The sequence below is a fragment of the Ambystoma mexicanum genome, chromosome 2p, assembly GCF_040938575.1.
Source record: "Ambystoma mexicanum isolate Mex_15411 chromosome 2p, UKY_AmexF1_1, whole genome shotgun sequence".
Taxonomy (NCBI): Eukaryota; Metazoa; Chordata; class Amphibia; order Caudata; family Ambystomatidae; genus Ambystoma; species Ambystoma mexicanum.
In genome coordinates, this window is record NC_090923.1 from 629,789,257 (window position 1) to 629,813,893 (window position 24,637).

Below are 24,637 nucleotides of genomic sequence, written 5' to 3' on the forward strand. Positions count from 1 at the left end.
GCTTTATTACCGGGGGTAAATTGCGATGACCCTGGGTATCTACCCGATACAGATGATGATTTGAATTTTCATCAATATGTGAATTTTGACACCTCAGATGAGGTCTTATTTGTCCCAGGTGATCACTCGCAGCCTGATACCAATCCTGCGGGTGTAAGTGGGGTTCAGGATATGACAAGTAACCTAATGTTTGAACCTCAAACCATCATTCACCTCAATTTCACTGAATGATCTTCACTATCACATGTGACCAAGTATATATGAAAGCATATTCAGACCAGCAATGGCACAGGTGCTTGGTAGAATGCAATCTGTGTGTCCTAGATGAAGCTACCAGACAAATGTGCCCACATCCCAGCAGATGATTCTATAATAAAGGATGGGGTGTGTATGTCACATGCCAACAGCCTCCTGGATATCTTGGGCCCCTGGTGAAAACTCTTGGTCCTATAGATCCAGAATTAAAATGTTTTGGGCAAGAGAGAGGGCTAAGTGTTCCCTGGGCAACACCAATGCATTCGATGAGAGCCGAGAGGTGCAAAGGATTCATTTAAAAAATCAACCCCTAATTGGGGGCCATAGAGATTCCAAACCACAGAACTAGGATAGTCTTGTCTCTGGGGAACATTATATATAGGAGGTGGATCCCTAGGTCACCACTTTCTCATCCCTATATAAGGCCCAACCGACAGCAAAGAATTCTTTGTGCCCCACCTGGGCTTTATCCAGAGCCGTTAGAGGTATGGCACACTAAACTGGCCAATCAGGGAGAATTCTGGCCTCAAAGGTACCCCACGGCATTGGAGACTTCATTTTAACTTTTGAACACCAACAGAAATGTTTTCCATATGGCATCTGCCCAGAAGGATTTAGTTCTCCAGATTAGGGACCAGGGCCTTTGTGCAAGAAATAAAGGTTCTTCCCTCATTACGAGTTCAGCAGTGTGGTAAAAAAAAGTGGCAGTAATTCTGCTACTGCCACTATTTCTGGCTGTAATGGAATTGGCGAAATTAACTTGCGGCCCTAATGTCTGCATAAAATCCACAAAAAATCCACAGAGAGACTTATGTACTTTAAAAATGTGGATTCACACTGCCATCCCACTTGTAATCTCATAGCCATGACATGGGACCGAGTGGCGGTAACAGTAAACAAGTGTGGCAGTAAATAGATTGATTTACTGCTGATGTACCGCCTAAATCCAAGGCCGGAGCTTTTAAAAGGAACCATAGAAAGGACTCAGCTTTCCTTTTTAGGATTTCTCAGCAACCTATTCTTTGAGAGGAAAAATAACAAGCGTTTGCAAATAGTAATACATCTGAGTTAGAGCTAAACACGCTTCTCGTCTACAGGCATTTCAAGATGGAAACAATACAATAACTTTAGGAGACTGAATGGCCCGTCTGAATCTCAAGGATGCTTACCTCTCGGTGGCGATGTTCCTGCCTCACTGCAAAAATCTTCAGTTTGCATGAGTCAGAACAGTATATTGCTTGACTACCATCTGGCTCGGGCTGTTCGCAGCAGCGTGGTGCTCCGCGTAGATACTGAGACCATTGGAAGTGGCACCGTGGAGTCGGGACATTTGAATGCTGATATATCTGAACAACCTCTTATTGATGTCTCCCTCAAAGGAGGAAGCGATAGCCCACCCCGGGATGACCCTGAAATCTCCTTCAGGAACTGGGGTTTGTTGTAAATCGAGACCAAGGTGACATGGGGCCATCTTATCACATTACCTTTCTGGGGTTTCAGATCAATGCAAGGCCGGCATCCCAATACCTTCTTCATCCTGAGTTAAGAGCAATAAAAAGAGTCACTTTCTGTATTGCATCGCCGACAACATTGACACTACGGTTAGCATGGGTAATGGGCCTTTTATTATCCTCCATGCAGGCCACCTTCCTTGGTGCCCTGTGTTACAAAGCTAATCAGAGGTTAAAGGTAGGGTGTTTGCATCAGGGTCTGATCTATAGGGATTGCACCCCCACTCCCATGACTCAGGAAGCCAGAGTAGAGAAGTATTGGTGGATTGCCCTTATGGAAGCCTGGAATGGGAGAGCAATTTTCTGGCCCTACCCCAGACTACTATTAGAACCAGATGCCAGGGGATGGGGAGAAATATGTGGCAGAGTCTTAATTGGCTGCCCAACCAATGGGGGGTTCTCAATGCACATCAACTGTTTAGAACTTCTTGCAGGGTCCTATGCGATGAAACATTTTTTAAAATTAAAACAGACTATGTTGCTCCACTGCATTAAGAATGAGCTATGTGTTAGCAGTTAGGTATGTTAACAGGCAGGGGGGCATGCCCTCCAAGGAGGTACACCTTAAGTGAGAGACGAGTTTCTTCTAGAACACTCAGTTCAGAGACTACAGAGATTGGTGCCTGTTTCCTCCAGTTTCTTGGGTACTGTCATCTGTTTGGGGTCTGATGTACATCGACCTCTTTCCACCCAGACTGAACACGCAGATAGCTGGGGTTTTCAGCTGAGGCCTGACCTAGATGGTTTGTTAAAGGATGATTTTTTCAGCAGTGGGGTGCATTATTGCACTATGCTTTCTCTCCCTGATCCATGGGTGCGCTTGCAGGTTCGCCGACAACAAGCAACTATTGTCCTGATAACTTCCTTTTGGCAGTCCAAGGCCTGGTTTCTGATGGCCCAAGGAATGTGCATTGAATTCCTGCTTCTTCTTCCTTGCCTTCCCCACTTATCGTCAGGGAAAAAGAGGTTCCTTCGCCCCCTTATCTTGGAAGGCCATTTGCCCCTGATGATATGAAAAAAGTCAGCCCCTCTGGTTCTACACAGGGCATTTTAATGGTGGCTGGGAAATTCCTATGGGAATTCTGGGCCCTGGGCTGAAGGAGGATGTATATATCGGCTTGGTGAACTTTGGATCGCTGGTTTTTATTTAGACACCTGGATCCCTATTCTGCCTCTGAGATGGAGCCTAGCTAGTGAATGTTCTGAGCGAGTTGGCACTACCTTTTACGTACAGGCTGTGAGGCTGCATGCTTCAAAGAAGGAAAGAATTAACAATTTTAGAATGTTGGCAAGCAAGGGAGAAGGTGCATCAAAACACCACTGTCGACGCTGCCTGCCTCAGGATTGGAATCAGGGTAAGTACTCCTTTAAAGAGTGAAAGAAATTCCATAGAACAGGATATTTGGCCCATTTTCATTCTCAGTAGAGGGGCTCCCACACTCCTTTTCAATTTTGTAAAACTTGGGGCTTCACCCTAAGTAACCAAAGGCAATCTAGACATCGACCCCTTGCTCACTGTACCTTAGAGAGGCTCAGGTTCACCTCACTGAGGAGGCCCAACAAGGCCGAAACACGTGTCTGGGGTTGCTGATGGTACTTTTGTTCAGAGGAGAAATTCCTAGCAATTTGGTGCTGGACTACCCTTGTGGGTGGGACAAAGACTGATATGCAAATGGATACTTCTCCTCTGTGTAGGGCGCAGTGAGCTAAAACGTGGTTGAAGACCCTCCTTAGTGGAAGAAATTCCATAGAAGAGGGTATTTGACCCATGTTTGCTCTCAGTAGAAGGGCTCACACACTGCTTTTCAACTCCTTTAAAGAACCCTAAGGAATCAAGTGCATTCTACAGACTGTCCATGACCCCCACCCAGTCAAAGTAATGTTTGGTTCCTAGTGGTGAAAGGGAACACCAGGAAAAGATTCTGTCCACATGGTGAAATGAGCAGTGTTCTTGGGGGCATATGCGCCTTAGGAACTCGATGATGTCCTTGCTGTGTTTATGAATGTATCCTGGCAGGCTCCTTGCATCTTCTATTTGTATTGGCTGATAGGAGTTTGAACGACTTCTGGGTCAGATTTATTTCTGCAATTCCTTGTGCCTATTACCAATCCGTGTAATGCTTAAAAAAAAACAGCTAACGTGTCTGGGGTTAGGTGCATGGTATGAAAACCAACATCACATGAATCCTAACTCAAAAAACCGAGTATAGAGCTTGTGTTTTGAAATCTGTAATAGAGAGGGAAACAAGCTTGTGCTAGCGGAGCCAAGGTTGAGAATTCATGCTCCTCTGAAAGGGACCGGGTTTGCAAGCCTTATCTGTCCTGGGTCACACATAGGCAGAGATGGAAGAGTAAAATAAATCATTGGTACGCCATAGCACTAGTTCTATTAATTTTTTCAGGGCATACCTTTAGTTCAAAGGCTCAAGAAACGCATCCTTGACACTTTTTCTTTCTCCTGAGCCAAATGTAGAATCGGCTCAGGCTGGACATTCAAGCGCTGCCAGTTTCCCATGTCAGAGCTAGGCAGACACACACACAGCGTCCATTGCTCTGCAGGGCGTTAAGGTGCTCAGGCTGCAAACACATTTCTTTTACCAGTGGCAGAGATTTGTATATGCATGAGGTCAAATTCCAACTCAAAGAGCTCACAAAGCACCAGTTACCTTGCAGATCTGTGATGGTTAAAGCAAGCAACCCAAAGCGCCTATTTAAAGATGTGTTTACATGCATGATGTCTACTAGCCTGACATACAATGAAATAAAGTTGCTTTAAGTCAGTAATGAAATGCTAACATCATGAACAACAACGTGCTAGATGTTTGTGACAAAGAATCTGCATATCTATCTTTGTTTATTACACAACTTCTTTTATTACAATTCTTAAATCACTGAAAGTACAGTGGGCTTAACTGGATTTTTCAGGCTGGCATTATTTTGCATTCTGGGACTTAAAGTTTACCCTTCAGGATGTGAACATTAAAGCCACAATGATATTATTTTGGCTTAACATGTTGCTGTAAGGATTTACATGTTGTCATGTGGCTTTATTATGCAATTGGTGAGTTTTGTAAACAAACTCTATAAGACATTATTACTGTAGACCTTGAAATCCAACTATTTGAGCCCAGGTTTGTGATCCTGGTCACCTCCCTACTTAATCTTCCCCTCCCACCCTTTCCCAGATATCTGTCAGACCATCCCACCCCGTCCTTTTTGGATGCAGCCAGAGTACCACTAGTTCCTTTTTTCCACTTCCACCACTGCACAAAGGTAAGCTCGCTCTTTGATAGCAACATTTAGATTAAGCATTTTACCATTAAAAAGCGAAATCAGTAAATCCAGCAAAGGTAAAGAGCTGAATGGGTACAAATGTGACTGAAGGGTGGCAGAAGAAGTGGGTCATTTCATGTTATTTTGTCGATTGCATGAGGCCACACGGCGGAGAACTATCCTCCCTATTTTAAGAGGAATGCATTTGACCGGGTATCGATCGCTCTTTTCTTTGTAATGATGTTCATAGACCCAGCAGTTTGTTGCACACTAGGACACTATTTAGGTAACGCTGCTAACATAAGGGGAGGCATTTCCTTTTGAATTTTGAATTTGTAGCATTTCTTTTTATGACTGTATCGAATTGTATATGTTTTTTTAATTAAGGAACTTTTATGGAGGTGCTTCGCACTCCAAAATAAGGAAGCATGCATGTGTAACGCTTCATTGATTACTTATTTCAGCAGGAGCAAATATGGAAGAAGGGTGTCGCGTAGACTTCAACCTCCAGCTACCAACAGCGACTATCCAAGAGCAGTAAAGTAGAAAGCGCAGGTACCCAGCGGCACTTTCTCTCCCCGTGACTCCCTAGGCCTCTTTAGCAAGAGCTGTAGGCAGTGGTCGGAGTGTACAAAAAGAAGTAGTGGAACTATGCTCCCTGCCAGGCCCCCCACCCCCAACAGACGTGTAGCCAGGATTGTGGCCTGAAGCTGATGTCGTTGGGTCCACCACAGCGACATTACCATTTGCACATGTCCACATAGCGCTGCTGAGTGGGCATTTACAGATATTGGGTGGGCTTTGCCCGCTCAGGCCCTACCCTGTCTTGGACTCTGCCCGCCACATGACTATATCGTCACAGCCACTCCCACACGCAATACAAACACCATACCTGGATCCCGCCTTTGCTCAATTCTACCCCACTACTGTGTAAAGGCTGAAAGAAACAGAGCGAAAGAAAATGCATTCATTGTCCACCACAGCATGCAGCTTTGCGCACCCTCCCCCTGTCTCATCACGCACCATTCGCACCTCTTAAGGGACATGCTAAAGATTAAAGCCACCTCTCCCATCTGCCCCCGATGCACTGCAATTAAGTGCAAGTTTTAACTTATTCTTACACTTTTATTTTAAAACGAAACCATTCCGGAACGTTTTCTTTTTAAAATAATAGTGTAGGAATGGTGAAGCTTCATTAAAAAAAGTAGAGGAACACCGCTGCCAGCTGCTCCCGCCCACTTTGGCCGCTGGCTGTAAGGTCCCTTTTTCTGTAGCCTCCAATGCCAGTGAAGAAATACTCTTTTTGCCCTGGTACATATAGGAGAACATCTTAGAGTGTGCAGCGGGGCAGTGATCTACTTAGAACCCCTCTGAATGGTGCAGCACACTGCCCCTTTAAGGCAAGCCCTGCCATATTAACTTAAGTTGCCTAACATTAAGGTACCTCTTTCCCATCTAAAATGACGCTTTGCTACTGTAGAAGTATGTTCCGTGCCCGCAAAAGAGGAAACATGCCCTACTCTCTAACAATCCTAAGCAGATCCCTGCAGAGCAGTACGTTGTAAGCGCGGCATGGCTGTGGCTGTATGTGTGCAGAGTGTGGCTGGGGTGTGCAGGAATGCATGGCGTCTGCTTATCTAGAGCCCTGCGCGCCTTTAGTACAATGGTGTGCCCCCAACTCAACCTAACCCGAGCTGCCAAGCCATAGATGAGTTCATCAGTTCCTGTAGCAACCTTATCACATGCCCTTGCAGTACTAGCAAATAGGTCTGCCATGCTGAGCCTGGCTCCTCTGCAAGGACACATAGGAATGCTTTGCAGGGCACCGGACGGAAATCAGAATCGGACTCAGGACATATGGGACTATCATCAGAACTGCTGTACCTCAACCCTGCAGCTTTTCATTTAAACTGCAGGAGTGCCCAATAACCCTTAGGCCCTGATTCATGGAACTTACAGCACAGCGCAAAATGACTGTGCACTGGCGCAAAGTGAGTGTGCACTGCCAACAAACTCCCTGATTCACAGAACGGCTCAACGTGTATTTCTGCAGTGCAAAGTGACTTTGCCCTGGGCACACGTTCTCGGTCATCTTGCTGCCACCTTTGAAAGCAAGAAGTTAACTGCGGCAAAGGGAGAGTGTGAAGGGGGGAGTGGTTTATGACATTACTTTCAGAGGGCCCTAGCAGGAGCTTGAGAAGGGGTGAGGCTTTCTTCTCAACAGCAGGAGAAACCCCAAAAGGAAACAGGTCGGATAAAGAGGGTTTCCACTGGAGAACGGACAGGGAAGTTACTAATGGAATCCCATCCTCACCTGTGAGTGTCCTCTGGGTCATTCGGGTACCACTGATGGCTGATCGGGCATAGGAACATCACAGGGTGTCCCTCAGGTATTGTAGGGCCCCAGAATGTCCGTGTGGTGCACTGATAAGTTTTCTTTTTGATTCGAGTGTCTGTACTCTGACTCTGTATTTTTTTCCTTTGTAGCATGCTACTGTGGCTCAAAGTGCACGGAAGTAGCCAAAAGGCAGCATGTTAGCGCTATATAAACAAGATTATTAAATAAAAGGATTAAACAAACTAACTCACAGTACCCAGCCAGGTCTTAGCCGAGTATAATCAATTTTCATATGTATGCAATGCTGCTTCTCTACAACACTGAAGAAAAAACGTAATCCTACGAGAAAAAGTGTGCAGAATATCACCACTCACCTATTGAAAAGTTCCTCACATTCAGCACAAGAGTTTTCCAAGTACAAGGCCTCCTTGCTTCTTCCTCCTACAGGGCAAGCGCGTTACAGTCCAGGCTACGGACACAAAACTTATTTTATTCAAGGCCAGAAAAGCAAGTGAGAGCCTGCACGCACGGTCAGACCCGGGTTTTCAGCCCGAGCGACAGCTGAGAGTAACAGTGGTGGTCAACGTCGGGAAACTGCACAAGAGTGTAATTCGTAAATAAATGCCACGTCCCAACTATTTTCTAGCACACCTGGGCCATATTAGGCCAGCTGCTCCCTGTCCCCACTCACTGCTTCTTCCCACAATTCTCACTGGCTCCCCCCCCCGTTCGACAGCGGAGTATGTTCAAAACGTTGGCAATCACACACCAATGCATAACCAACTCCGCACTCAGCTATCCCTCGCAACAACTACAAAAAGCCAAATCGTCAAGGCCGAGCCGGTCATGCTACACCGTCACCAACCGCTTGATTTCCCAGAGGTACAGACTGGAAAGAGCTGGGGGCTCAAGCTTCCCTGCTATTGCGACAGAAAACTGGAACTCCCTCCCTCACGAACTCAGAGCCCAACAATTCTACTGGGTCTTCCAAAGCATTGCTATTTTCCGAGGACGCCTTACCGCCGGGACCACTAGTATAAGCCTCCTGTATTACGAGTCACATGACACTGCCTCGTTTTTGTATATATGATGCTCAGCGTACTTGCAACCAGCACCCTGATGCCAAAGGGTTTGGCGTGCTTTATAAATGTTAAAAACAAATCAAATAAATAGTGTCAACATATTTGGGGATGCAGTCAGGCTCGGACTGGCTTATACGGCAATAGGCCCATGGCCGAACCGAAAACGCAAAATACTTGTGTGGGACAGTTTTTGGGGTCAAAGTGGGGCACTTTTTTGGCCAGTGTGGGCCAGTTTGATGAGTTACTTCACTATGCGGCTAATAGTTTTGACCAGTGTTGCCGAAATATTCTTTAAAATGTACAATTTGCATCACATTTTTATCAAAAACCTCTCCCTTGGGTACCATTCAAACAGCATCACAAAAGGAATGAATTCCCATTTGCAACTGTGGGCCCCTTTTTCCTTGGTGCCCGAGACAATGTTATGCCCCAGTCAGACCCTGGATGCAGCTGCAACTCGCACCAGCTCATTGGGTTGAAGTGTTCATTAGACCCCCGCCGCCGCAGACTTACAAATTCCAATGAAATTAACATAACACAGCACCAATGAGACACCAAATGTTTAACTGCTTTTTGAAACACATCATCCTGCTTGTCAATTTCCTCTGATTCGCAATTGGAACATTTAGGCTTCCACGGAAAATATAGCAACAGTGCTTTCTTTCTGTGTAAAATCGCTAGACAAATGCAGGCAAGATCTCAAGTGAACGGATGAGCTTGGCTATCAAAGCCCCCAGCAAGTTCTTCTGCCAGCACTCAGCAGAGGCACTAGTCTTTGGCGGTGACCTTTTATTTATTTATTTAATTGTTTTTTAATAACGTGCCTATGCGCAGAACTGAGTTCGGTTTCTAAGAGCAGATCCAGGATTCGAACCTCTGTTGCTCTGCGTGTTCTTGCTTCCAAGACCAGCGCGTTGCCCCTGTGCTATCCTCTGTTCACCTGGCCTTGCCCTTTTGCTGGTGCTGCTGGCTGGTGACAGTCCTGTTGTTGTCCACTCTGTACTGAGTTCCACTCTGCCCGACTAACGGTACTGGTGACTGTGCGGCACCTATCACAGTCATGTGCCAGAGTGTTTTTTAAGGCTTGGTGAATTGGCGGCCTGTCACACGTCGGTGCACCGCATACTTGCTGCAAAGGAGAACAAAAGGGGACAGTGCAAAACTTACCAGGCCCTGCATGTACCTGCTGAGCGCACCCACCTGCAGATTGACAGCAAAGCCAGCGCCATATGGTAGGGCCAGTGACATATACCTACCCGATGAACTAGTCAGCTGCACCGGGCAATCTGAATGCTGGCCGCACAACATGTCCGAACACCTATCCTGCTTCAGCACTGCTGCCAGTTATTACGGTATCAGGTAATAATATTCCCATATATATGGTCGCCGTAAATATCGCCGGGAAAATGTCGTGGCGATATTATTTGGGTGACCATATATATGGGGACAGGGGCAAAAAAAAAAAAGAAAAAAAAAATAAGGTTTGGGGGTTGTGGTGTTGTCCCCCGCATGTTCCATGCAACAATGTCGCCACAAAAAACGGCAATTTTTCGGCAATATTTTTGCACGGCGAGATTTTTGTGGCAACATTATTACATGGAACCGTTATTACATTAGCAGAGCAAAGCCAATGTCATGTAGGCTGTCTAGAGCAGTCTGCTGGCATATCAGCACGAGAGTCAGGTCTTTCCTCTTCCGGCTCATTATTATTCATGAAATATTATGACTGGGACAGCAGTGCCATTGTGGCTCACATAGATGCTGCTTGTTGTGTGACTAATGCTGACAGTTAGACAAATACAGTTGCTTAATCACCACCTCATAATTTAACGGAGTCCGAGTCATCAAGAGCCGTTACACAGAAAAAAGTCCTAGGGCTCAGCCCAGGCATTTTTTTTAATTAATTAATGTATTTGTTTATATAGCGCCAAAACCCACAGGTATCAGGCCGCTGAAACATAAACTCAGGGACATAAACATTCAAGACGTTACAACCTGCCATTACTAGAGACTCCATGGATCTTTGAGGATGTCGCTGAGATTATTCAAATGACAACGCCTTTAGATGTTTGTGAAACACCAAGTAGCGTGCTTTTGAGCGTATTTCCAAACGCAATGAGTTCCATGCCTGGCTTGCCAGGACGAAAAATGACCGTCCTAGTCCTCTCGATTGTTTCACTCTGGGTATCGACAATAGAGCTTGAGAGCTTGAGCGAAAGTTCGTAGCAGGGGTATATGGTGTCAGTCGTTCCCTAAGGTAAGCTGGAGTGTTCCCATAGATGCATCTGTGTGTCAGCGAGAGAGCCTTGGATTTTAATCTTGCTTAAACTGGCAGCCAGTGAAGCTTCCCTCTAGCCATGGAGATGTGTTCCCTCTTTAGAATGTCATATATGATCCGAACAGCCTCATTTTGAAGAATTTGGAGTCTGGTTATGCAGTTCTTACTAGCTGCCAAGGAACAAGTTACTTACCTGTAACTGTTGTTCTCCAGCATGGGTCTGGCATGGATTCACATGCTCATGAATATTCCCCGTCGTCAGGCTGGGAATCCTCGGTAAAGAAAAAAACAGTATCAGTTTCGTTTCTGATCTGTCTTTCGTAGTAATAACCAATCACTGGTCTCTGCGTCATACTGACCACAGCCAATGACTGCCCTCTACCTAAGCACCGCCTCTGGCAGCCATCTTCAGATTTGGAAGCACGTGAAGTGGCAGTATGACCAAGTGAAGAGCCGCAGAGGGGTAGGCGGGAGGGTTCGCATGTGAATCCATGCCAGACCCATGCTGGAGAACAACAGTTAGAGGTAAGTAACTTGTTCCTTCTCCAGCATGGGGTCTGGCATGGATTCACATGCTCATGAATAAAGAATACATAGCAGTACACACATGCACAACCACGGGAGGTGGCAAAGGCTCAACATTAAGCATTGCATTAAACTCAACATTAAGCATCTTACCTCCTCACCAGGCTCACCTCAGGCGAACAGGTTGCGCAGCACTGCTTGGCCGACCCTGGACTCCTCCCTGGAATCCCGATCGACGCAGTAGAACTTCGTGAAGGTGTGCGTCGACCTCCACGTAGCAGCCCTGCATATGTCCAGCAGGGGCACACCAGAAAGGAACGCCGTGGTAGCTGCGATCGCTCTGGTGGAATGGGCTCTCGGACGGCCAGGCAGCGGTCGGTTTGCCAACCAATGACAGTACATGATACAGCCGGAGAGCCATCTGGAAATGGAAGCCTTCGAGAGAGCCTTCCCCTGATTGACAGGTCCAAAGTTCACAAAGAGATGTGACGTCTTCCGAAAACACTTTGTGCGGTCCACGTAGAACTTCAGCGCTCTAGCCACATCCAGCGAGTGCAAAGTCCTCTCAGCCGGCGACGAAGGCGACGGGAAGAATACAGGCAACACCAAGGGTTCGTTGAGGTGGAAGTCCGACGGTACCTTGGGCATGAAGGAGGGGTGGGTCCTGAGCACTACCCTCGTGTCGTGAAAAGTCAAGTACGGGGCCTTGCAGGAAAGGGCCTGGATCTCTCCCACCCGTCGTGCGGAGGTGATGGCCACAAGAAACGCTGTTTTCCACGACAGAAACTTCAACGGGGCCGAGTGCAGAGGCTCGAACGGAGGTCCCATGAGCTTGGTCAGCACCACGTTGAGCTCCCACGCCGGGGCCGGAGCCTTCACCGGCGGGAACGATCTGAACAGTCCCTTCATGAACTCTTTCACCAGACGATGAGACCACAAGGACGTCCGCCCCGTGGTTCTGGTGTATCGGGAGATCGCAGCAAGATGAATCTTGATGGACGCGTGTGCCAGTCCAGCTTTGGCCAGCGTCAGCAGGTACGGCAGTACTTGGGGAGCCGTAATCCGTAGAGGGTTAATCTTCTGTGCGTGGCACCAGACAGAGAACCTCTTCCATTTGTGTCCGTAGCATTTAAGAGTCGAGGACGCCCTGGCCTTTGCAAGAACCTCTCTGCAGTCGGCCGGTATGTCGTATCCTCCAAACTCTAGCGCTGCAGGAGCCAGGCCTGCAAGTTCAGCGATTTCGGGTCGTGGTGGAGGATGGCGCCTCCTTCCCTGGAGAGCAGATCCGCGTCCACCGGCAGCTTGATTGGCGGGGACGCTGACAAGTCCAGAAGGTCCGGGAACCATATCTGCCTCGGCCACGCAGGTGCGACGAGGATCATCCTGCACCGTGACCTCTTGAGCTGGTTGACGAGCCGGATTAGCAGTGGCAAAGGAGGGAACGCGTAGAGGAACAGGCCCTCCCAGGGGAACGAGAAAGCATCGCCCATGCTCCTCGCCTGGGGAAACCTGCTGGCGAACCTCCGGCACTTGGAGTTCGTCGCCGTCGCGAACAGGTCGATCTGGGGTGTGCCCCATCGTCGGAAGAGGCGATCCACTAGATCCTGCCGTAGTTCCCACTCGTGGCACGAGCGCAGCTCCCTGCTGAGTGAGTCGGCGATGGTGTTTTTTATCCCTGCCAGATGAAACGGCACCAGAAACATCCCTTGGGCGACTGCCCAATGCCACAGGTCCTGCGCCTCCTTGGACTTTGCTGGGGACCTGGTTCCGCCCTGTTTCCTGATGTAAAACATGGTGGTGGTGTTGTCGGTGAAGATCCTCACCACCTTGCCCTTGAGGGACGGAAGGAAGGACCTGAGGGCCCAAAACACTGCACGGAGCTCCAGGACGTTGATATGTAGGGATTTCTCCGTCGGGAGCCAAAGGCCTCTTGCGTGCAGATTTTCGGTGTGCGCTCCCCACCCTTCCAGGGAGGCATCCGTGGTCACTGTCTCCTGGTGGGCTGGGGTCTGGAAGTCCATGCCCACCGTCAGATGCGCGCGGGTGCCCCACCACCGGATCGCTCGTCGGAAACTCTCGTCGAGTGTGATCCTTTCCTCGAAGCTGCCCGTCGTTTGGATCCAGCGCGCGTCCAGGAACTCCTGCAACGGGCGCATCCGGAGCCTGCACATGGGAATGAGGTAGATGCAGGAAGACATCATTCCGAGGAGGGACTTGATGGACCTCACCTTGGCCGCGTCGGCCACCAACATCCGCTGCACCTTGCCCAGGATGGTCCTGGTCCTCTCCTCCGACGGGGAGGCCAGAAGGGACACTGTGTCGAGCCTCGCTCCCAGAAACAGAGCGTCTTGCGCGGGCACCAGGTGGGATTTGGCGTAGTTCAAGGAGAATCCCAGGTCCGTGAGAAGTTGGACGGTCCTTGCCGTGTGAACCACGGCGAGCTCCCTTGTCTTGGCTCGGATGAGCCAGTCGTCCAGGTAGGGGTAGACGTGGATCCCATCCCGGCGCAGCTGAGCCGCCACCGGTGCGAGGCACTTGGTGAACACCCTGGGTGCCGACCGTAGACCGAAGGGAAGGGCTTTGAACTGGTAATGGCGCCCTTGGACCACAAACCTGAGGAATTTTCGGTGCCCCTTCAAGATGGGAATGTGGAAGTAGGCATCCTCCAAATCCAACGACGACAGGAAGTCTCCTTCCTCCAGCTGACCCAGGACGTGCTGGAGGGTGACCATCCGGAACTTTTGCGCCTTGATGAACTTTTTCAGACGTCGCAGGTCCAGGATGGGGCGCCATCCCCCCGTCTTCTTCTTCACGAGGAAGTATCTCGAGTAGACTCCGGAGCCCCGAAGCCTCTTTGGGACGAGTTCGATGGCGCCCTTCTTGAGCATCGCCTTCACCTCCAGGAGAAGTTGAGGGACGTGAAGTTCTTTCCTGGCCACGGGGGGGACGCGCGGACACTTTCTCTGAAACTCGAGCGCGTGGCCCCGGGCCAAGGCATCCAGCACCCAACGGTCGGTGGAGATGGACTCCCACACGCTGACGAAGCTCGCCAGCCGGCCTCCCACCGGGGTGCTTCGGTGGGGGCCCGACCCCACGGTCGGTTCAATCCTGCTTCGACGAGGCCCGCCAGATTTGCCTCGTCCTCTGTAGGCCTCCTGAGACGACGAGCGGGCCGCTTGACGGTAGGAGGAGAAACCGCCGCCGGAACCTTTGGAGGCGCCCTTGCCTCCGCTGCTCCGAAAGGGCGTCCGTCGTTGTTGTAGAACTCCAAGGGCCCGGGCCGTCTCGGTGTCCGCTTTAATGGCCTGAAGGGAATCGTCCACTGTTTTCCCAAACAGGTTGTTCCCATCGAAGGGCATGTCCAGGACTCTGGTCTGAACGTCTTGACGGAAGTCCGTAGCCTTGAGCCATCCACGCCGCCTAAGGCAAACGCCGTTGCCCAACTGGCGGAACCCAGTGTCGGTGATGTCCGTCGCAACGGTAATGGCGTGGTCCGAAGCCACCTCACCTTCCTGCAGGATCTCCAGGGCCTCTGCCCTCTTGTCGTCCGGCAAGAAGTCCAGCAGGGGAGCCAGTTTGTACCAGAGCTCCCTGTCGTATCGGGCCACGATAGCCAAGGCATTGGCAGCTTTAATCGTCGTCGCTGCAGACGAGATGACTCTGCGTCCCATAGCGTCCAATTTCTTTCCCTCGCCGTCCGGTGGGGAAGTCGAAGTGGAGGCCGCACCCCCCCCGCTTTTTTCCTGGCCGCCGCGGAGACGACGGAGTCCGGGGTAGGCTGCGCCCGGAGGCACAGGGGGGCCGTGTCCGGGACCCGGTACTTTTTCTCGTACCGGTCTCTTCTAGCTGGCGTCGTGGATGGGTTCTTGAGGAGGGTGAGGCCCTCATCCCAAATGTCGTCCAATAGAGGCACCGCGAGGACCGTCTTCCTCTTGGCCTCGCGCCGCTGATAAAGGAAACCTTCCTTCTTCTTCTCCTCAGGGCAGAGTTGGAAAAGCTCGGATGCCCTGGCGATCATGGAGTGGAACGATCCAATCTCGTCGGGCGAAGAAGCCCTGGTGGGAGGCGACGACGGTAAATGCTCGTCGTATACCTCGTCGTCCGTACCCGTCGCTACCGTGTCAGTCCCCGTATCATCCCCTCGGGTGGACGGGGAGGAGGGCTGGAAGGGGCGCGACGGCTGAAAAGGACGAGGAGGGTGGATCCTTCTTTTCTTGGCAGGGGGAACTCCAGAAGGTCCCGGTTCTGGGTCCCCCGACGGGAGAGGTTCCGTCGGTAACGGTAGTCTCGTCCTTATCTCTGAGCATAAGGACTGTATAGCCAACAAAATGGCTGCCGAGCTGTCCCGTGGCGCTGGCAGAGGGGAATCCGACGGGCGATCAGGGGCCCCGTCGGTACCCTCGACGATGTCGTCGTCACCTGCGTCGGGATCCATCCCGACGGGCCGGTCTTCTTCCACGCCGAGGCCGTGGCTTAAGACTTCGACCAGCTCCTCCTCCGAGGTTGAGGCCGAATCTACGACGACGCCCTGCCCCCCCTTTTTCTTCCCCACGGGGGATTTCACGGGGGTCCTATCGATGGGCACAAAAGAGGACTCCCTCCGCGGTGGCAGGGAGACTCTGAGCCCCGAGGTCACCACCACTGGCGTAGCCTCCACAGGCTGAGCCAGGGCCGCCGCGACAGACTCGATAGAGGGCTTGGCCGGATAGATTAAGGCCTTCACCACCTTAGGTGCGCTCACCGCCTTATCCTTGAGGGGGGGGCAGTGCCTCGCTCCCCCTCCGCCTTCGAGCTCGACCGGGGCCTCTCCAGGAGCCTCGCCGGGTGCTCGGCCTTCCTCTTACCCGACCCAGAGCGTTGGCTCGTGGTTGATGGTGCCGGGGAGGGTGCGCCCAGCCTGGCGCCCGTAGAGCCCGACCGTTCGGCGCTCCCGGTGCCAGCGGACTCGCGGTGCTTGGCCTTATGTTGGACCCCCGTCACCAGGGCGTCCTCAAAGGTCTTAGAAGACCGCTCGGATTTCTTCCTCTTCTTCTCGCCGGACGGGCTCTTCCCTTCCAGCCAGTTGGCGAGACGTTGATGGCGGTCCTTCATGGTCCGCTCCGACATGTTGCCACAAAACGCACAGTCCTTCTCCACGTGCGTCTTGTCCTCATGCAAGCAGTAGAGACAAAAGGAGTGTTCGTCCTCCTTAAAGACGTTCTGGAGCTGGCATCCAGGGCAGATCCTGAACAGCTTTCCGGGCGTCGAGCTTCCCTTCTCCTGGGCCATGTCTGGGCCTGAGAAACTTCTGGAGTCCTCCAAAAGCGTAGCTCGACGAATCTTCACCCTTGAGGGGCGCAGACGAATCCGACACGGGTCCCCGTTGATCGGATGGAGAGTCGGTGGAGCTTGAGGCTCTTTTGACCGAAAAAACGAAGTTTTATGAGAAAAAACGTGAAAAAATAGCACTAACGCTCGAGAGCAATAGCACGAGGATCCCAACACATGAACGTGCGGTAAAAATCTGAAGATGGCTGCCAGAGGCGGTGCTTAGGTAGAGGGCAGTCATTGGCTGTGGTCAGTATGACGCAGAGACCAGTGATTGGTTATTACTACGAAAGACAGATCAGAAACGAAACTGATACTGGTTTTTTCTTTACCGAGGATTCCCAGCCTGACGACGGGGAATATTCATGAGCATGTGAATCCATGCCAGACCCCATGCTGGAGAATTAGAGAGCATTGCAGTAATCTAACCAAGGCACAACAATAACTTCACGATTATTTTGGGACAGAAAAGGTTTGGCATGTCTAAGCACTTTCAGATGGTATTGTGCACTTCCGACAACTCGGTTGACATGAGCATCTGAACTTAGAGAGGCGTCTAAACATACCCTCAGGGTCTTAACTTTGTCTCAGATGCCTATAAGGGTGTCATCCAATTTCCTGTGTGTGTATTCTGGCCCCAGCCTAGCTCTTGCTTGTGTCGGCCCAAAGATCATAAGTTCTGTCTTGGTCGAGTTAAGCCGCGTCCAGTTACTAGACAACCAATCCTTTACCGTACCATATAGGGCGTTTAGCCTAGCAACCGCTACTATGTAATCATCACTCGCATAAACTCCCCACACATTTCTTCAAGCACCAGGTAAACACTAAAAAATAACCATATGGCGAGTGCCGACTTGAAGAGAAGGGTAAAATAATAGGATTTTAATTATTTATATCAAACAGCTATAAAAACATGAGCACATATAATACAGGTTCTTAACTTCGCAAACAACGTGTTTCAGCCCGAAGATCCTGCTCCTGGCATGCACTGATGTTACCTGTCACATGGTGTGACCTTGTATTCATCTTGTGATTATATGTTTTTGGAAAGTGATGATGTCTTCATCAACGTTGGTTGAATCAATATCAAATTGTGATCTTGATCATGCGAGGCACACAGACGTTCCAAATACACAACATTGATTGCGTATACAGAGTCTGCTTGAGACCCAGTTTCTGTGAGAAGGTGCATTGAGAAAATAAGGATAATTTTGTCATGCACTATTTTACGGCCATATTGCTTTTAGTTTCCAGGACTATTTTACATGCATTGCGGTCAGCCTGCATTTTAGCGGTCACATTGAATGAGGTTATGGATTTTGCAGAACTTGGCTCATGATTTTTGAATATGGCATATTAGGAACAATTGACTATAGTTATCTTCACAATCACATTTATATTATCAACATTTTTTCGAAGGTGGGGCACAGTGATAAGCTTACTAGGATGACCACATGATTTCATAAAAAGGTCTGGGTAACGAGATGACTACGTCAATACTAGTTGCCATCGTGGTTAGAGACAGCGTTGACAACGGCATATGTCCTTGTCCAAATCCTTTGCAATTTACCCCAAAAAACAATAAACTGTTCCTTCTGTCTCCCCTTATCAAACTTTCCATATCCTCATAGAGAGGCACGCTACCGACAAGGATTATCCTGCTTAATGATCATGTGTCTTTTCTGTTCTGCTACTGAATTATGCTTCTTCTGGACTTTACCCATCATCCCTGTGTACATGCAAACACTACCCTTAGGATAGTAGGCCAAACCGTGTCAGGGCTCTTAGATAAATCATGCTGGCTAGTTACCTGAACGACCGAGCCACGAGGGCTTGAAAAGGTTGCCAGACCTCCCTGAGTTTGGACATTTGATCAATAATATTAGCAGTGATTTGTTCTAAGCTGCAGACCCTTAGCAACCAAAGTTGATTTTGGGGGTGGCGGATTCCCCAAAGGCTGGGCTGCAATGAGCTTTCTCTTAGGGGCCAGGAGAGGGTATACACGATGTACTAGTAGACCTAGGAAAACGAACTCCAAAGAAATGGAGTCTACAGGAGCAGTGATAGAAAGTCTGTGACTTCACACCAGAATTGTGCCAACTTGGGACACTCCCAAAGTACAAGGAATAGATTCCCTTTACTTCTGCAGCCCAGTAACAGGTAACTGTATGTTTCAGAGGGACAGCATTTAAGCTTGAGCGGTATTAGAGGCCATTAATATAGAGGCAAAGAATCAAGTTCTTTGTATTGAACACATTTGGGCGATTGTTTTGGCCTTCACCGAATGTCCTGCCATTCCCTTTGAGGGCAATGTCTATGCACGTCTACTTGTCATTTCTCAGGCGGTCCGGAACCTCTTTCTCTTATCATCAGAGTTCCTTATAGCCCATTTGATATTAGGACCATCTCAAATGGTGCAAATGATGTCTTGGCTTCTTTTCTCATTTCTAGGTTAAGGACGGAAGAAGCGCGTCAGTTGGGGGTAATCGAGCCTGCCTACCTAATATTAAATGCAGATTTAAATTCAGCGAAAACACAATGTTTTTCCCCATTGAACGCATGTGAAATTCAAAGGTAATGATGGATACCATTATTATTGTCTTTCCCCTGAAGCTGCGTAGGTGCAAGCCTAAAAGTTCAGATCTTGTGCTGGGTACCGTCCAAGCACTTTCAAATGCTCCAAGCTTCCTCTCGCCCCCAAAAACTAAGTGCCCCATCCCATGTTACCTTATGGCGATCAGCCTGGGGGATGCTGTAGTTCTCAGCACGGAGGTTGGAGGCTGCCACAATGAAATCCATGTGGAAGTTGCCGTCATCATCCTGTGAGCGGAATTGGGAAGAAAACACTATTAGAGGGAAAACAAGCGCTGCATACAAATTAGGAGGTTATCTAGAAATTCCACTCTCAACCTGCACTGAACCTGCTTGAAAATCTCTTTGCGTCTATGCCAGCCCCACTTGTTTCCATACCATTGGCGTCATGCACTACAATAGAGTCTAATTCAAATCTACGTACAAGCATCCTACACCTCAAATACAACTCAATCACTTACTGGAATCGTTTACTAAAATGCTGAATAACTCCTTCCGAAATGATGGGTTTCACACTCACCCATTGAGTCTCTCTTGCTCCTTTTCACTTCAACGTACAATGATTTCAATGATACCATAAAACACAGACCTCCACCCGGACCTATACACCTTGCCGCATTGCGTCATCTGAAAAAAGCAAGGGTGATAACCAGTACACACTTACCATTTCGTATCCCACCGAAGGCAGGTTCTCCTATACCACTGAACACTTACCCGGTGGTAATGATATGTAATGCCTTAAGAAGTCAGCCCTTCTCTACCTATTTATTTATAACACATGACAGCTTGCAATAACCTCATTAAAGCTTGGAGATAAGGTTCTTATTACAGTCTGATTGTGACATCACAACTGCACTAGAACACAACTGCTCTCTAATCAGTTATTACGCTTCGGGCAGGAAGAATATCAGCTCTCAATGAAGCACTTCATTAAAGCAGTGACAAGCTTTTCAAAAGCCTAGCTTGTAAAATAGCTTTCTGTGACACTTAACAGCCATTAGGTGACAAGGAACTGCTTGTGGTAAATTGTTTAATTTGTGGGCGGCAAGAGTTCAACACATGTGAAAAAGAATCTGCATGTTATTGCATATTTTAAAGCGCAAGATGAAAACATTTTGCAATGGATCTGATTAAACCGATTGAATTCATATCAGCTTCATATCATATCAGCTTCATATCAGCTTTTTGAAATCCAAACAGATTTTGCCTTCATTATATGGATTAGCAACTGGAAGATCTCTTACATTACATTAAGCAAGAGGCCAGATATTAAAGGGGATGACAGTGTGTGGCCATGAATTATAAGGCAGCACAATGGATATTGCAGGTCACCTTGGAGACCCGTGACATTATAAAGGAACTCTGCATTCAGCCTCCTTCCTCTACATGATCATGGAACTCCTTGGTGTCTTGCAATATCCTTACGATGTAACACAGTTTTGATGTTATCTACGAGCATAAGAAATATCCCCCCCACATGTACACATTTATGACAGTCAATGGGGAAATTTGACAACATGGGAGACTGGTCCTCTTACACCTGTTAAATGTAGCACACTGTTGCGTTCCTGCTCTCTCATGTTGAGGATTTCACATAGAGCAAGGCCAATGCCTGGGGACTGACACTAAGTGCAGGAAGGATTTGTAGGTTGCGTGTAACAATTGGACTTTACGGCCTCTACTTGATGAACACTTGCCTGTTCCAGATCTGAACTGGATCTCACAGTCTGCTACTGGCTGCTGTACCGTCCAATGCCAGGGATGCTGCTCAGTGATCTCCTTCTCTATTGTAAGCACTTCCCGCCCATGACCACATGCAGAATAACCTAGCACAGGAAGAGGGAAGGGGTGGCACTAGAAGGAGGTGGACAGACAGACAGCAGGAAGGTGTGGGATACAGCGAGGCACTGGAGAAGAGCATGGGCCAGCCGTGAGTGAACCAGAAAGGACACACAACTCAAAATGTCTATTAGGTCAGGATCTGGGAAGGAGTTTAATTAAAGAAATGAGAGGGTTCACTATTCATCTTTAATGTCATGGATCCTTCTAACATTTGTCTCATTCCATAGTAGAATGGCACCACAGAATTTGGGCTCAGGGGCAACGTGCTGGCCTTGGAAGCAAGACAACACAGAGCAACACAGGTTTGATCCCTGGGTGCGCGCTTAGAAACATCTGGGTATTAAGCGCCTTATACATAACCTATCATATCATATACATGTATTTTATTGTATTGTATCAAATCATTTGCTATAATTATTTAACCCACAAAGAAATAAGCAGGACTTCATTGATGTCCCTGCGGCGGGAATGAGTGAGCCTCAACTGAAGTGTAATTCGAGAATGGGTGTGATTCCACAAAAGTGCACGGGCCACTGAAGGGAGCATTGGGGCAAAGGGGGCACCACAGTGAAGTTCATGACATCAGTGAGGTGGGGTTGCAGGAGGAGCCACATGTGAGCATTCACAAGTGAAGAGCGATCCTTTTCTCGTGCGAGGGCCCTTTCTGTTTGGGAACCAGGCTAGATTATGCCCAACACACCACAGTCAAGGTGTTTCTCAAATTCAGTGGTGGCAATTCTACTTATGACCATCACTACAACTGTCACGTCACTGCTGCCCAATGTCAAGGGTTCCAAGGACGGCGCTCTGAGGATGTTGTATCAATGCAGTGCACAAACCCAAACACACACACGCACGCACACACATAAAGATGCACCCCACTGGACATTTCATTTCCAGTTATATAGGTGGAATGGATATCACTGTGGCCTCGTATTTCTTTTCAGGGAGGATGAAGCCTCAGCAAACCAATGTCAAGCTTCCAGCAACCAATCTATTCCTGCTACTTTGTAAAACGTTGCCAAAGTGTGGCAACGATTCTTTCTAAAATGGCTGCCCACAGGCGTCAATTTCAGTGCCAATATGGGGGCTAACTTAAATACTCACGTGTAGTCTACTACCATTCAACCAGGTGTAGTAAAAGATCACTTGAATATTTGTCAAGAAAAATGATGCATGATAGCACTCTGTAGGGGCTTGTTTCTTGTGCTATGGAAGGCGGTGTAATGGGGCCAGTTAAACAGTGCAGGTGCACAGGTCCCTGTTGTTGCAATGGTGTTTTTGTCAGCTTTTCGGGGTGTTGTGAATTTTAGTATTTTACTTAATTTTACACTAACGTGTGTAGGGTCAATTCAAAGGGGATCTCATCTATGCTTGGGACTTCTCCACATCTGGTTTTTGTGAATTGAATTTCCCTGTATTTTTAGTTTTGTCTGCTCCATTTTCTGTATGGTATGAATTGGACCTCTCTGTGGGTAGCTCTGTTTTGGATATCTTGCTCGTCTGTGCCTATTTATTTTTACTTCTCCATTGATACCTTCATGCTGTTACAAAAGCCTAAATGTTTACATCCTTTCTATGTCTGGCCACTGTCCTGATTGGAGTATCAACAAAAGACGTGAGACCTCCAGATGGAAATAACGTGTGATTGAAGATTGTTGAGGCAAACGACCTCCTTGATGAGGAATAGCGAGGTTTTAGACCGCTGTGGTCTACACAATCAGCTCTGTGCTTACTCTGGGGCACACTAAAGAAGTACGCAGATCAATAATCAGAATGCGCACTCACCCTCCTGCGCATCGTGGCCACTTTGCCACCATCAGTCACTAGTGTCCTATTAGGAGCGTGAGAGACATTGGAATAAAAGGAGCTGCTCTATGCTGGATCGCCTCGACCTCACTGGTAGAAACAAACCCACCTACACAGCTGATGGCTTCATCCAATTTACACTCCTCATCATCACCAAAGGTTTTCTGCAACTGCCTTTTCTTCTATCCCATTAACAACCCCACCCACATTTTATTTTGTGCAGAACCATGCCCAGCGCGGCCATCATTATTGGCTGAAGGGGGCAATATAAGAATACTTACCTACCTTCCAAAAAACAACAGGGAGCATGGCCTATTGGATAGTTTCATTAAAACAAGGATACTAGTTGTATTCATTAATTTATAAAGCACGTTCGCCAAAGCGCAGAACATTAACTAGCAACATTAACTAGTAACATTAACGTGCCTGTTCATACAACATGTATGAACAGGCAGGTTTATAAATACATCATGAAAAAACCTTCAAGAAGAAAGAAGAATGTTTTTGACTTGCGAGCAGAAGCGAGTGAGGGTAGGAGAAGATTTACTATAGAGCGGTAAAGAATTCCAATGTTTAGGGGCTAGGAGCGAGAAGGAGTACAAACGAGATTGGTTTAGAGAGTTGAAGAAGGAAATGAGCTTGGCAGCGAAGAGAAAGTGGAGGCACATAGTAACAAGGAAGGACATGGGAGTGGAGAGCGGGGGGCAAGGGTGTTGTTACTTCCTTTCTCTTGGTGGTAGATTTCACTCAGATTAAAGATGCGGACCAATGCCATGCAGGAGAGGTTCCATGAGTCAGCTTGCTTTACCACAGATGATAGTGCCCAGAGAATCTAAAATGCTTGTCGTAAATTAGCATAAATGTTTCTGGTGCACAGATTTTTAATTTCACTCAAAGTGGTTGGTTAAAAAGCCAAGTCTTCAGCTGTTTCCTGAAAGTCAGGTGGGTGATCCAATGTTTTATGGATAGTACCAAAAAAGAGGTTCCACCTTACCACTTCTTGCTGAAGTTGGGGACTAGTACTAGTGCATCATTGCTGGACCTAAGTGTTCTGAAGTGAGTGTGGTGTTGAAACTTACTTCTGAAGGAGGAAGGGCTCACGTGCACATGGTTTTAAAATGCACCCTTTTTTGATGGGTAGCCAGAGGAGAGTATGTAATGCTTGCGTGATATGTTTAAATCACTTAATTCTGAGATGTATTCTTGCCGCTGCATTTTGGACTCTTTGAAGTTTCCTCGTAGGTAATTTGGGAGTCCAACATTAAAGCTATTTGCACAGTCAAGTTTGACTAGTGCTAGAGAAATGATGGCCATGGCCCTGTGTCTTAAGTAAGGTAAGATATGATATGGTATCATATGGCATTTATAATGCGCCTATACACAAGTGTTTCAAGACGCAACGAGGCAAGGGAGGGGAACAAAGGGAGGACGGACAACGATCCTACTAGGCCAGGTGTCATTCAGATCGCGCAAGTGCATGGGAAGGGGCAGGGACAGTGCAGTACATGAGAAGATGATAACAATACTAAATAAGGCCAAGAAGTGGCAATGGTAAGTACATACATCAGGTGTCAAGGGCTGGTAGGGGGACTGTAGGGATACAGAAACAGTCCCCTAGTGCGGGGGTTGCCAGGTGGGCAGTGCATGTGTGTGACGCTGGCGGGGGGAGACTAGGGCCCGAGATCAAAAGGTGTCCAGGTCGCCAGTGAAGTTCAGGTAATAGCCAGGAGGTCAGCAGCGTAGAGGAGGAGAAAAGGCAGAAGCAAAGAGAAAGGTTTTGAGGTGCTTCCGGAACTGTAGATGGTTCTCCTCGAGTTTGAGGGAG

At 48.4% G+C, this 24,637-nt stretch overlaps 1 protein-coding gene across 1 annotated transcript in view; it reads right to left on the bottom strand.

The window, feature by feature from the left end:
• Positions 1 to 24,637, bottom strand: part of UBA7 (ubiquitin like modifier activating enzyme 7) — a 1,701,784-nt gene that overhangs the window by 711,237 nt on the left and 965,910 nt on the right. The window contains exon 21 of the mRNA XM_069644160.1: positions 19,297 to 19,389. Within this exon, the coding sequence (XP_069500261.1) occupies positions 19,297 to 19,389 (93 nt within the window). The remainder of the gene's footprint in view (positions 1 to 19,296; positions 19,390 to 24,637) is intronic.